This window comes from Tiliqua scincoides, chromosome 4 (assembly GCF_035046505.1).
Source record: "Tiliqua scincoides isolate rTilSci1 chromosome 4, rTilSci1.hap2, whole genome shotgun sequence".
Lineage (NCBI taxonomy): Eukaryota > Metazoa > Chordata > Lepidosauria > Squamata > Scincidae > Tiliqua > Tiliqua scincoides.
Window position 1 is genome coordinate 40,187,844 of NC_089824.1, and position 13,105 is coordinate 40,200,948.

The 13,105-nt window shown below is 44.7% G+C and overlaps 1 protein-coding gene across 5 annotated transcripts in view; it reads right to left on the reverse strand.

Annotated features, from left to right (window-relative positions):
• Window positions 1–8,270: 8,270 nt before the first annotated feature.
• Window positions 8,271–13,105, reverse strand: part of ADHFE1 (alcohol dehydrogenase iron containing 1) — a 29,260-nt gene continuing 24,425 nt past the window's right edge. For 3 of the 5 annotated variants that reach the window (XM_066624108.1, XM_066624107.1, XM_066624109.1), the window contains 2 exons: window positions 12,580–12,737; window positions 8,271–8,642 (listed from right to left, as the gene is read on the reverse strand). In XM_066624108.1, the coding sequence (XP_066480205.1) occupies window positions 8,559–8,642; window positions 12,580–12,737 (242 nt within the window). In that variant the 3' untranslated portion in view covers window positions 8,271–8,558. Of the gene's footprint in view, window positions 8,643–12,579; window positions 12,738–13,105 lie in introns of those variants that run through there. The other 2 variants (XM_066624110.1, XM_066624111.1) reach the window with 2 other exon arrangements.

Here is a 13,105-nt window from a genome sequence, read left to right on the forward strand (position 1 = left end):
TCAAGACACTGTGTTGGGGTGAAGAGGGATGGTTATTCTCTCCTTGCTAAATATAAGAGGGGCATCACTTGAAAAAGTGCCTTTTACCCAGTTAGCAGGGGTAACTGTATTATGATACATGGAAATGAGAGCTGACTCATATTAACACCTTGTTGGTTTCATGCTGTATCATGATAACACATCATTGCAACTTGTCAATAACATGATAATATGTCACTGACTCTCAGAACAATCAGTCTCAGGTCAGTTTTGAGTTAAGCAAATCTACTTTTTGTTCCATAAGGCAATTGTGTTTTCATTTTCTGCTTAATTGGCCACAACTTTTGATAGAATACACATATTCCAATGCAGTTTATTTCATTGCATTCTGCATTAAATTACCTTTCCAATGATATATAACATGATGGTATTATTCATAGATTTTCACAATTTTGGTCACTAGTGTCAAGCTCAGCTTGTTGCCCCCCTAAGGCGTGATGCTCGATGTAACTGCTACCCCCTGCACCCCCTTAGCTACGCCACTGTGTTTAGGATTACTGTTCTACCAAAGGAGTTCACATTTTCTTGTAAAACCTCAGCTGCATCTCACAATAAGGAAACATAATGCCAGTCAGGGCTGGCTTTTGCACAGTAGTGTGTTGAACAGCCAAGTTGGAGGGGTGGCAAACTGACAGCCTCCCCCCCCCCCCCAGTTCATCCTCTCCAACCAGCTGCTGATGGAGCTGCTCTGGTTGACGCTCAGTCTTGTGGTTTGCTGAGAGTCAGTCAGAAGAGGATTGCAGCAGTGGCAGCCCCCTTCTCCTTCCAGTGTTGTTAGATGATGAGGCGGGAGGGAATGCTGGTGTGATTCCAACTCACTTCTCGCTATCCATCCAGCCTCTTACAAAAGCACCAAGTGGGCAGGCAGAAGTGATCTGTGGCCTGCCTGTGGCTCCCTCTCCTTACCTTAAGCTCCTCTCAGTGCACAGCCTCTGTCTTCCATGCTGCTCCTGTTTCAAAGGAAACAGGGGTGCTTGCCTTCCCACCCACAGCAAAATGGTAGGAGTGGCAAAATGGGGGGGGGGAGGGAATTCAGTTGGAAGGGACGCACAGACCATCCTTGGCTTTAGTGCATCACCTGCTTGCTTTTTCACAATTGTAGGCATGCTTATCTGCGATATAGGAATAACCCTCAGGCTGTAGGGAAATTCCTATCCATGACAGAATAGGTCAAGTCAGCGGCTCAGTCTCTCAGCTGATTTCAGCACAGTTCTTAGCCTCATTTCTGATGAAGCTCTGGCACCCTTCATAGCCTTAAGTACGTGACTTGGTTCTACGAATCCCATTAAAGCAAATCACCTCAGATAACGAGATCATGAATGCTACAAATATATAGGTGAGGAGGATTTCCAACCTCGTAAGCTCATATATAGGACAAGAGCCACACTCCTGTTCCAACCACCTGACTCCCACCACAGCTGTTTTATCCTCACCTCTGACAAGGCGGCAATGATCTGTACCTGTTTGCTTTTGTAAACCTAAAGTGCTTAGGGTTGTAATCTATGCATTGTTGGCAACCTTCAGTCTCGGAAGACTATGGTATCGCGAGACGCCTGGGTAAAGTAGATATGGAGGATAGACTGTTACCCATGCAGCAAATCCCCTCTCTCCATGTCACTGAAATGGTCCAATGGAAAGGCAGAGGCCAATACGGTTGGTTCCAGCGGCATCGCAGGAGTTGCCAGAGTGTAGACTGTATACAGATGCGAACTGTGTTGGGGCTCCGGATTTTGCCTCGAGGTTGACTCCTGAAGTCTTTTCCATAACTGGATGTAACCACAAGGCAGTGGAGGTTTGGGGTCAGAGTTTTCCTTCTCTCAGATGAGCTGCCTTCCCAGGCTGACAAGTCCCATCTACCCAGTGGCTGTTTAGTTGCCTCTTATCACAGGTACAGCCAAACCGAGGGCCTGTTCTTATCCCCCAGTCCCCAGGAGATAATCTATGCAAATAATGGTGTATTCTTGCACATCTGGATTTAGAAGGATGCAGTAATATTGTGAATTTTTTTTGGCACCAAATTTGTCCAAATTGGCCATGAGCCACAGGTGCTCTCACACCCATGGTCATGGAATACATGGAAGCGTTTCTGCATGTGGGTGCATGTGGGAGGCAGCCATGTAGATTGGACACAGAAGCATTAATTTGTGTGTGTGTGTTTTGGGGAAAAACCTGACTGTAACACAGTGTTGCACTGAATCAGACCATTGTTTCCTCTAACTCAGGATTACCTACATTGACTGATAGAAGTTCCTCAGAGTTTCAGGCAGAGGTCTTGTGCAGCCATACCTGGAGATGGGACTCAGGCCATTCTGACCTATGGCCCCTCCACAAAGTATATACTGCATTTTTTCCCTACAAGCAGGACCTAAGGTGATTAACATATCAAACATTGTAAAAACCACCACTTACAAATGAAGAGATTAGCACTACCTTCACTTTGTACAACTTCATAAAGCAGCAGCTGACATTTTTTTAAGCCCCAGTCTCATCCCCACCCCCCACTTAAGGCCACAGTTATGACAGCATTCGAAGCAGGAGGGCAAAGGATCCACAAAAGAAAAATTATTAAAAGATAATGAAAGTGCCAGGTGGGTTCTCCCTTGGGCTAGATGATCTCTCCAGTCTCCTACAGGTCATCTCCCACAGGTGCGGGTGAGAACACCTGGAGAAAGGTTTGTGGCTGCCTTAGCCAGGAGAAGGTGGCCTTTCCTGGTGCCTGGTTCTAGACCTTTTGCCCTGGTAAGAATCTGCTGGCAGGGAGAACATAGAAGAGGGTGTCTCAGCTGGGTGTCTGTTAAATCCTCTATTGCTTAACTGTACAGGGGTGAAAGATGCCTGACCATCTCTGGTGGGGTTCTGCAATTGTTAGCTGCAAGGTAAGTCTTGGTGGCGGGCTACCAATATGAGCAAGGCTGTCTGTGTTAACAGGGATGCTGCAAGCAGTAGCAGTGGTTCTTAAACTTTATTTGTTCTGATGATAAATGCAAGTGTGCAATTTATTTAGGTTTGTCAAGCTGGTCTGTTGCATAATGAATCACTCTTACATGGTGCACCTGCCCTAAATGTTAAGAGGCATGACTCATGACAGGGTCTTATTGGCCTGGAGGCATGCACTGCTCTCTCACTGAGGGTGGTTTTTGCAGGCTAGGGAAAAGCAAATGTTTATACTGACATCTGATTACTGTCTGAACTGTCTGTTGGTTGGTCATGCTGCTGGGATTGGGGGAGGGGGTTTACTTTTGGCTCACCCCATGTCCTCAGTGCATTCCTGAATAACTTGAGGCAAGGCATTGTAATGCACTGGAGAGGGCATAAGTCTTTAAGATGGAGGCCTCTACTTCACAGGAGTTTTGTAAAGAAAGATTCATACCATAAGAACAGCCCCACTGGATCGGGCCATAGGCCCATCTAGTCTAGCTTCCTGTATCTCACAGTGGCCCACCAAATGCCCCAGGGAGCACACCAGATAACAAGAGATCTCATCCTGGTGCCCTCCCTTGCACCTGGCATTCTGACATAGCCCATTTATAAAATAAGGAGGTTGCACATATGCATCATGGCTTGTAACCCGTAATGGATTTTTCCTCCAGAAACTTGTCCCCCTTTTAAAGGCATCCAGGCCAGATGCCATCACCACATCCTGTGGCAAGGAGTTCCACAGACCAACCACACGCTGAGTAAAGAAATATTTTCTTTTGCCTGTCCTAACTCTCCCAACACTCAATTTGAGTGGATGTCCCCTGGTTCTGGTGTTATGGGAGAGTGTAAAGAGCATCTCTCTATCCACTTTATCCTTCCCATGCATATTTTATATGCCTCAATCATGCCCCCCCCTCAGGCACCTCTTTTCCTGGCTGAAGAGGCCCAAACGCCATAGCCTTTCCTCATAAGGAAGGTGCCCCAGCCCAGTAATCATCTTAGTCGCTCTCATTTGCACCTTTTCCATTTCTACTATGTCCTTTTTGAGATGTGGTGACCAGAAGTGGACACAATACTCCAGGTGTGGCCTTACCATTGACTTGTACAACGGCATTATAATATTAGCTGTTTTGTTCTCAATACCTTTTCTAATGATCCCAAGCATAGAATTGGCTTTCTTCACTGCCACTGCACATTGGGTCGACACTTTCATTGACTTGTCCACCACCACCCCAAGATCTCTCTCCTGATCTGTCAGGAGCTTAGAACCCAGCAGCCTATATGTGAAGTTTTGATTTTTTGCCCCAATGTGCATGACTTTACACTTACTGACATTGAAGCGCATCTGCCATTTTGCTGCCCATTCTGCCAGTCTGGAGAGATCCTTCTGGAGTTCCTCACAATCTCCTCTGGTCTTCACCATTCAGAAAAGTTTGGTGTTGTCTACAAACTTAGCCACCTCACTGCTCAGCCCTGTCTCCAGGTCATTTATGAAGAGGTTGAAAAGCACCAGTCCCAGGACAGATCCTTGGGGCACATCGCTTTTCACTTCTCTCCATTGTAAAAATTGCCCATTGACACCCACTCTCTGTTTCCAGTCTTCAACCAATAACCCCTGCTAATTGGGTAAGAGGCACTTTTTCAAGTGGGTGCTCCTTTTTTTAGCAGGGGGAGAGTAACTGGCCCACCTCACCCCAGCACTGTCTGTTCTAGTGGCTGTCTGCTGGTGTTCTTTTTGCATCTTTTTAGATTGTGAGCCCTTTTGGGACAGGGAGCCATTTAGTTATTTGATTTTTCTCTGTAAACCGCTTTGTGAACTTTTAGTTGAAAAGCGGTATATAAATACTGTTAATTAATAACCAGTTCTCAATCTATGAGAGGACCTGTCCTCTAATTCCCTGACTGTGGAGCTTTTTTAGTAGCCTTTGGTGAGGGACCATGTCGAACGCCTTCTGAAAGTCCAGATATATAATGTCTACGGGTTCTCCCGCATCCACATGCCTGTTGACCTTTTCAAAGAATTCTATAAGGTTCATGAGGCAAGACTTGTTCATCTGTGTGTTTTGAGATTCTATTTTGATGAGGTATTCCACCATCTTACCCAGTATAGATGTTAGGCTGACCGGCCTATAGTTTCCCGGGTCCCCCCTCTTTCCCTTTTTAAAGATCGGCGTGACATTTGCTATCCTCCAATCTTCTGGCACCGTGGCCGTTTTGAGGGACAAGTTGCATATTTTAGTCAAAGAGCTCAGCAACTTCATTCTTCAATTCCTTAATAACTCTTGGGTGGATGCCATCAGGGCCCGGTGACTTATTGATCTTTAATTTATCAATGAGGTCTGAAACATCTTCTCTTTTAACCTCTATCTGACTTAATTCCTTGGTCAGGAGGGGTCGTTTGGGTAGCGGTATCTGCCCGAGGTCTTCTGCCGTGAAAACAGATGCAAAGAACTCATTTAATTTCTCTGCCATCTCTAAGTCTCCTTTTATCTCCCCTTTCCCTCCCTCACCATCCAGAGGGCCAGCCGCTTCTCTGAGCTACCATATTTCATATTAAAAATACACTGGGAATCTAGAAAGCCAGCAGCTGGCAACATTGCCTCTTTGCAGAATTTAAGTATACCTGTGGCTACCTAAATGTTTTCAAAATTAATTTGTAATGCATGTATTGCTTTACCCAAAAGCTCAAGATGGTATATAACAATAAAAACAGTACAATGAAAACCAAAAATCATACCAATGACAACCACATTCCACCAGCACAATCAAACAGCAGACAGCTTGGTTAAAAGTCAGCCGATGGACTCTAAACACAGCTTCTTTCTACTAGCTTCCAAAGCACCATCAATGAGAGCAGCCCTCCTATGCTGTAATGTTTTGCTATTAACCAGTTCTTGCCTTTCTCTGAGAATAGCAGTAAGACAGCAAGTGTGGTATTTATGCCACAGTCCATGAAGAATGAAGGCATTTGTTTTTCATTGCCTTTTAATCTAAGCAATGAATACTAAAAATGTCCCCGTACTTCTTCCAGAGTTTTAGTTTTATGTTAGAGAGAGAATGGAGCCATCGTTTCCAATCTTGCTTTTGGGCTTGATCACGCTTTTCTCTGCAGACAGTAGATTTAAACAGCATAGATACTAGAACTCTACAGCTGTGTCCACAGCAACACCAACAATGCCAGACAATAGCTGATGCCCTTTAAGTGCAGAGAAGCAAGTGACACCATAATGAAAAGGGGCAGCAGCACATTGGTCTTCCTGACAATCTATCAATCTTTGTGATGTGTTGTCTATTTTAGTTGCAGCTGTAAATCAGCATGTGAATGCCAAGTGGTGAACTTAAGGCCTTTGGGACTAACATTCAAATTTGTGTATCTCATTAAAAGTGCAACATTCAATGTATAGGTCACTGAGGTGATTAGCAGAGGGTTCTCACTAGTACGTGTGGGTGAAACTTTTAAGCAAAACAAAACTCTTACCATTCACACGAGTAAAAGTGGCTGAACACTTGTTTGGCCATGACACCCAAACTGGAATATCAAACCTGAGTGGAAAAAAGACTGCTATTCCAGCTGGAACAACATACCATTTTGTCCTGGTCTGAGGATGAATGCCTTGCTTTGCTGTGGAGAGGATGTATCCAGATATATTTATGCACTGATTTTCACACTGTTTGTTCAGGGATCCCAAGAATAAATAAGTCAACATCTGTTGCCAACATCTGTTACCATAGACTTAAAAACACTGTTTCAAATTATCACAGCACCCTCCTAATTGCTGTGGACATTGTAATTTTGTGAGGATGTTCAATGTAATGTCTCTGTTAGAGACCCCTTGATCCTACAGCATTAGAGATTAACTTATTAGAAATAAGTAATTCCACTGACTTTTGCCTTGAACCAATTCAGAAACAATCTTTCCTTGTCAAAATTGGGGAAAAAATCAGATTGTTTACTGAGCCAATGGGGGAGGCCGGCGGGGGTCAGAGAGAGGGCAAGGGGAGGTGTGACAGGCAGTTGGGGGTGGGGACAGGGACGGGCGGGAGGGAGGTGTGCCAGGGGGAGAGAGAGAGGCGGGTCTGTGGAGCTCCGCTCCATCGGATCCAAGGCACTTGTGGAGGGCTTGGCACCCTACACGAGTGTCTTTACCGCCGACCTTTTGGTCAGCGGTAAAGTGAGTAGCACTATTGCAGGGCTGCTTACCTTACCTGGGAAAAGGGGACAAAAGTCCCCTTCTCCCGAGGTGCTGCCTGTAGTAGCCCGGGGTGTGCAGGATCCGGCGGCAGCCATTCTCAGTGCCGCCGAGGCTGGGCACCCCATTTCTTATCCCTGCAATCCCTAAAGCGCTTTCCTTTCAATACCTAATTCCTGTAGCACCTCCTTCATTGACTGACTCAATATCTGGGGCTGTGTTGGGATGGATAGCAGCAGTGGCAACAGAATGGAAGGAGGGGTAGATTTTTCTTCATCTCTCCCTTCTCTGTTTCCTAGGCATGTTGCAAGGTAGCATGCCAAAAAAAGCCACAGTGGTTGGGGGCTTTGGTATTTTCTCTTCCTCTCTTTTGTCATCCTGGCACTGCTCCTTAGTGGCAGGCAAAAAAGGAAATTTGCAATGCCCCTTGGAAAGTCCATAAGTCCCAAGGGACACTGCACATTTCTCTTTAAGTCTGACACTAAGGAGCTATGCCAGAATGAGAGAGGAGATAAAAATAAAGGAAAGGTCCCTTCCAGACACTTTGGCTTCCTTTGGTGTGCTGCTGTGGCCTCTCCTTTGAAGGGGGCTTTTTGAACCTCTAACATTCTTCTGGGAACCAAACTTCATGAAATTTGCTTGCATCTCTCATTATAGTCCTTAGAAATAAAGGACTTCATTTTTTGAGTTGCCACCTAATCTGTTTTGTTTCTTGAGACAATAAGAATCTTGTCCTGCTGAATATATACATGGAATGATACTAGATTTCTATTTTTCATTTTTCTCGGACCTTTAAAGAGGAAGATAGAGAAATCTGAGCCCCAAAGACGTTTAGAGCAAGCTGGGATGCCCACACAGCAGTTCGTAGGACCATTATCTGATTGGAGACAATATGGAGACCAACAGAAGCCTTCCACTCCTCCTCCTCCTCCTCCCAGCCTCTTTTACAAGTAATTCATTGTCTTACAGACCCACATCCGGTACACTGCTATAAAAGAGCTCTAACACAGAATGGGTAGGTAGCAATCTTATTGAGTCAAGAGATTAATGCAGTCATAAAAACACAAAGCATCTTTTGTTTGATTGGGAGCTGCAAATGAGAAATAGCTGTATAAAGCAGCATTTTCCACAGTTGTAAATCTTTAATTTTCAATCTGTAATGTTTGACCCACTTCATATCAGGGGCAATGAGACAAACTCAAAAGTTCATTTTGTGTACTGTTCTTACAAGGAATACAGCACCTTGGATTAGTTCCACTAACAATTAAAGGAAATGTGAACATTTCAGATCACAAAGATTTATAGAAATGAGCATGAATGATTCAGAAGTGGGTAGCACCTCAGCCTTCTTCAGGTTCTGAACTTCTTCTTTCCCTCTTGATGAATACTTTGAGCTTTTGAGCTTTCAAACTAATATAGTTTCATTGAGGCTTCAAAAAGACCAGATAACTCTTCTTCATTTTGGGGACGAGGTGATAATTTAGTCACTCTTTCCTTAAAAAGAAAATGTAAAGTTGAATTATGCATTGGTTTTGGCAAAATTCAACTAGCTGATGACTAGGACTGAAAGAGCCTTTACAAGTGAGTAATTGATTGGAGCATTTTCCTTTTCATGGCTAAAAATTATCCTAGTGAAATCAATTTAGGGCACAATCCTAACTGCGCGTTATGCCACCCCAAGTCCCTTGGGCTGGCCTGGGAGGGTTGCAAATGTGCCATAAGGCACATTTGCGCCTACGTGAGAGGAAGCCAGGCCAGTGCTCCCAGAAGCATCTGTGCCAGCTTCCTCCCATCTCCTTGCGTTGGCTCGGATGAGCCGAAGTAAGGAGCAAAGGTAGGTGTGGGAGGCGGAGAGGAGGAGGGAGGGAGACATTTGTGGGTGGGGGGAGGGCAGGCTATGGGCCCTGGGGGTGGGGGCAGGGAGTGGGAGGTGGGGCTGGGATCCAGTTATGCTGGATCCCAACCCCTGTTCCTGGGGAGAACGGAGTGGCTTCGAGCTGCTCCACTCTCCTCGAACTTGCGCCATCTCCAGAGGGAGCGCAAATCTGAGGAGACCCACTGGGGCCAGCAGCCCTTACCCAGGGGTCAGGGGAAAAGTTTCCCCTCGCCTCTGGCTAAGCCGCTTGTGGCCACAATCCAGTGCTGGATACAGTGCAAGCCTCCTGGCTTGTCTGTTCCAGCACAGGATAGGATTGTGCCCTGAATTACTCCAGAATATGTAGTCTAATCACTTCACACTTCCTTGAGTAAGCTCTATTGAGCCCAGTGGGACTTACTTCTGAATACACATGCACAACATTAGATTGTCTGTAGTAAAAATGAAGACGCTCTCCTTCTCCTGTTGCATCTGTCATAGTCCCCTATCACTCTTCCCACTGACTCCAATGTAATCTATGCCGGTGGTGTCCTTTGTAGGTGGAACTGTCCTTCAGCTAGAAACTCCAACAAATACAGGGTTTTCTCTCTAGTGTGGCTGTGATTTTAGGTGTGACCCTGTCTTGTCCACTCTCTAGCCTTCTGCAAGTTATATCCTCTCTTTGTAACCAATGGAGATAATAGTTGTACATTATCTCATTTTTTTTGTACTGTGCATGCTTTCAGATCCACAAATGTGTAAATCAGAGGAACATTGTTCAATATTACCTGCTTCCAAAGATAGTTCAAATTCAAAATGAGACTGTGGAAAACAAAAGCTACCTGAAGGCATACTGACCCTTGCAAATATGAGATCTAATACAAAATAGGTGGACCGTTCTGAAGGGGATGCCACTACCAATTATATCTGGATCCAGAAAACTGCACAACTAATTCTGCAAGCCTACATGAGGTTTGAACTTGGATTGCTTGAACTACAGCCCCTCATGCCACAGGCCACACTTTAAAAAAAAATAAAGAAAAGGAATTTAAAGAGCAGGTTTTGATCTTGCATTGAGTGGCACCTGTTGTTCCTTTTCAAAGAGAAAAGTCAAAACATTCCACCAGCCCTTGGGTCTCATTAAAATAGCTCTTTGAATCCTGGAAGTCTTCTGATGATCATCAGGACTGGCAGATATGAAATGAGGCAAAGCCTTCCAACAACACACCATATCCTTGGCCTTCCTCCACATCTCCAACCTAATCTGAGCTCAAGAAACAGCTGGGATTGGGTACAAAGCAATAAAATAAAATAAATCACACACAAAAGACCCCACTGTTTCCTACTAAGAATCCTTCACTTTGTAAAAAAATACACTACTTATTTTGATACATTATATTCATCCTCACTGTTTGCTACCAGAAGAACACAAGCCAAATGTCTACGTGAGGGGTGGCCAACCCATACGATTCCACCATAGAATAGCTGTGGGTTAAATTACCAGGCTCGAGGATTGATGCAATACTGGGGGCATGATATCGTCCTCTGGATTAGAAAATGAAGACGACCTTGAAATGAGGAAACATATCAGGGGGCTGTGAAGGAGAGATAGGGTTGTACTCACAGGGGACTTCAATTATTTTCATCTCGACTGGGTCAATTTGTGCTCTGGTCATGAAAGAGACACTGCGTTTCTTGACATGCTAAATGACTGTGCCTTAGAGCAGCTAGTCATGGAGCCCACCAGAAGACAGGTAACTCTGGATTTAATATTGAATGGTACTCAGGACCTGGTCAGAGGTTTAAATGTTACTGAGCAATTGGGGAACAGTGACCATGCTGCGGTCCGTTTCATGATGCATGTTGGGAGAAGAGTACCAAGCCAATCTGACACAAAAAAACTTGACTTCTGACAAGTGTACTTCCCTCAAATGAGGAGGATAATTAGAAAGAAGTTGAAAGGGAAGGTAAAAAATAGTCCAATCTCTCCATAAAATATTTCTTTCCCAGTGTATAATTAGTCTGTGGAACTCCTTGCCACAGGATGTGGTGATGGCATCTGGCCTGGATGCCCTTAAAAGGGGATTGGACAAATTTCTGAAGGAAAAAGTCCATCACAGGTTACAAGCTGTGATGTGTATGTGCGACCTCCTGATTTCAGAGTACCTGATAATCAGATAACTGATTCAGAGTTATCTCAGAATGACAGATGCAAGGGAGGGCACCAGGATACAGGTTTCTTGTTGTCCTGTGCTCCCTGAGGCATCTGGTGGGCCACTGTGAGATACAGCAAGGTGGACTAGATGGGCCTATGGCCTGATTCAGCATTGCTCTTCTTATGTGGCATGTGAACACTTTCAAAGTTGCACATGCAAATCGCCATATATTTTTGAAAAACATAATAATAATAATAATAATAATAATAATAATAATAATAATACAGGTATTTATATACCGCCTTTCTTGGTCTTTATTCAAGACTTTATTCAAGGCGGTTTACATAGGCAGGCTATTTAAATTCCCGTAGGGATTTTTACAATTGAAAGAAGGTTCTGTCTTTCAGGAACCACAACATTCAGATGTTTCTTTCTGATCTGGTTTCACATTCTGGCCTCCATCCTCCCACGCTCAGAGCAGATGGAATAACTTGGCTCAGCTTGTCAGCTGCTTCAAGGTCGCATGGTGCTGGTGGCCTCGAACTGGCGACCTTGTGGATGTTATCTTCAGGCAAATGGAGGCTCTACCCTCTAGACCAGACCTCCTGCCTTTCTAATAGAGAAAGCACTGCAGTAGTTTACGATTTGCTTGATTTTTTTGCTACTCCTTACTCAGCATGCCCCCAAGTTTCTAACACTGCAGTGGGTGCGCTCAAGGTGGCCAACCCTACTCTGCTTGATTTGCTCTGGTTGGAAAATGGAGAGAAAGGCAGGAAAAGAATCATGGACGGGAGAGAAAGCCAATATTGCGGATACTAGAGAGCTGCATTCCACCAACTGGAAGGTCACTCACTTACCTGAGAAGGTCAGATTGGTGGAGCAAAGATGGGGTGAGGGACTGGCAGCAGAAGGTGGAGGGGGGCAAGTGGGGCAGCATAATGATGACCAGTAAGATCAGCTATGCCCAGGTGGTCAAGCCAGTGGAGATACCATCTTCAGGAAAATCATCCACCAAGAGATCCTAGCTAAGATAACCTTTGAACACAAGAAGGTGGGCAGGCAGAGGGGGGATGGGCTATGCAGAAGGGCAATGAACACACCTTATGTGGACCTCAGAATGAGTCCTGCTGGGCTGGACTAAAGGTCCACGCAGGTCACCTTTGGGCCTCATCAGCAGTCAGCCAGGTGTCTTTGGAAACCCCAGAATAGACAACAGTACACCCATGTTTCTTGCCTTGTAGCTTCTGGCACTTGAGATACAATGCCCTTGAACTTGGGAGAATCTATTTAGCTATCTTGGTAAACACCAAAGATGACATTACGGTGGAGTCGCATGTTCAAGATTCTCTACATAAAATAGTGCCACGTGGCATGCTGTGGGATGGTCTATGTAAAAGTTTATTTAAGAAATTTGTCCTACCTGAGGCAGGGTACCTTTGACTAAAGCAGGAATATCTGCTTTAGAGTAACCAAGAGCAGCTAAGCCATCATCAACATTCAGATCATATAAGAATTTCCGGAGAGTATCTGCCAAAATAAGCCCAGAGTCTTTCATTTTGGCAGTGCTGATGTTAGCTCCTAAAATGAGAGAAAAACTTTAAGCAAGCCACGAAGACATTTCCTTTCAGCTATTTTAACATTCATGGAAGATACGGATCACCCAAACACCCACAATTTTCCTAAAAATAACATTAAGCAAAAGGTAACAGTGCTCTATTTATCAGCTGAAACTGTTTTAAAGTATGAAGCAGAACAAAATTTAGAAGAGCAAATTGGAAAACCAAGTGAATTGCCATAAGAATGTTATTTTTCTGCCCTTCAGGCTTCTGTCTGCTAAGTCCTCCTCACTTTAATGGGTGGTATGGGTACTGGAAAACCAGAAGGGAAGTGAGAGGAGGAGTCACTGTAAGCAGTAGAGTAGCTATGGGGGGACAGTTGCAGTCACT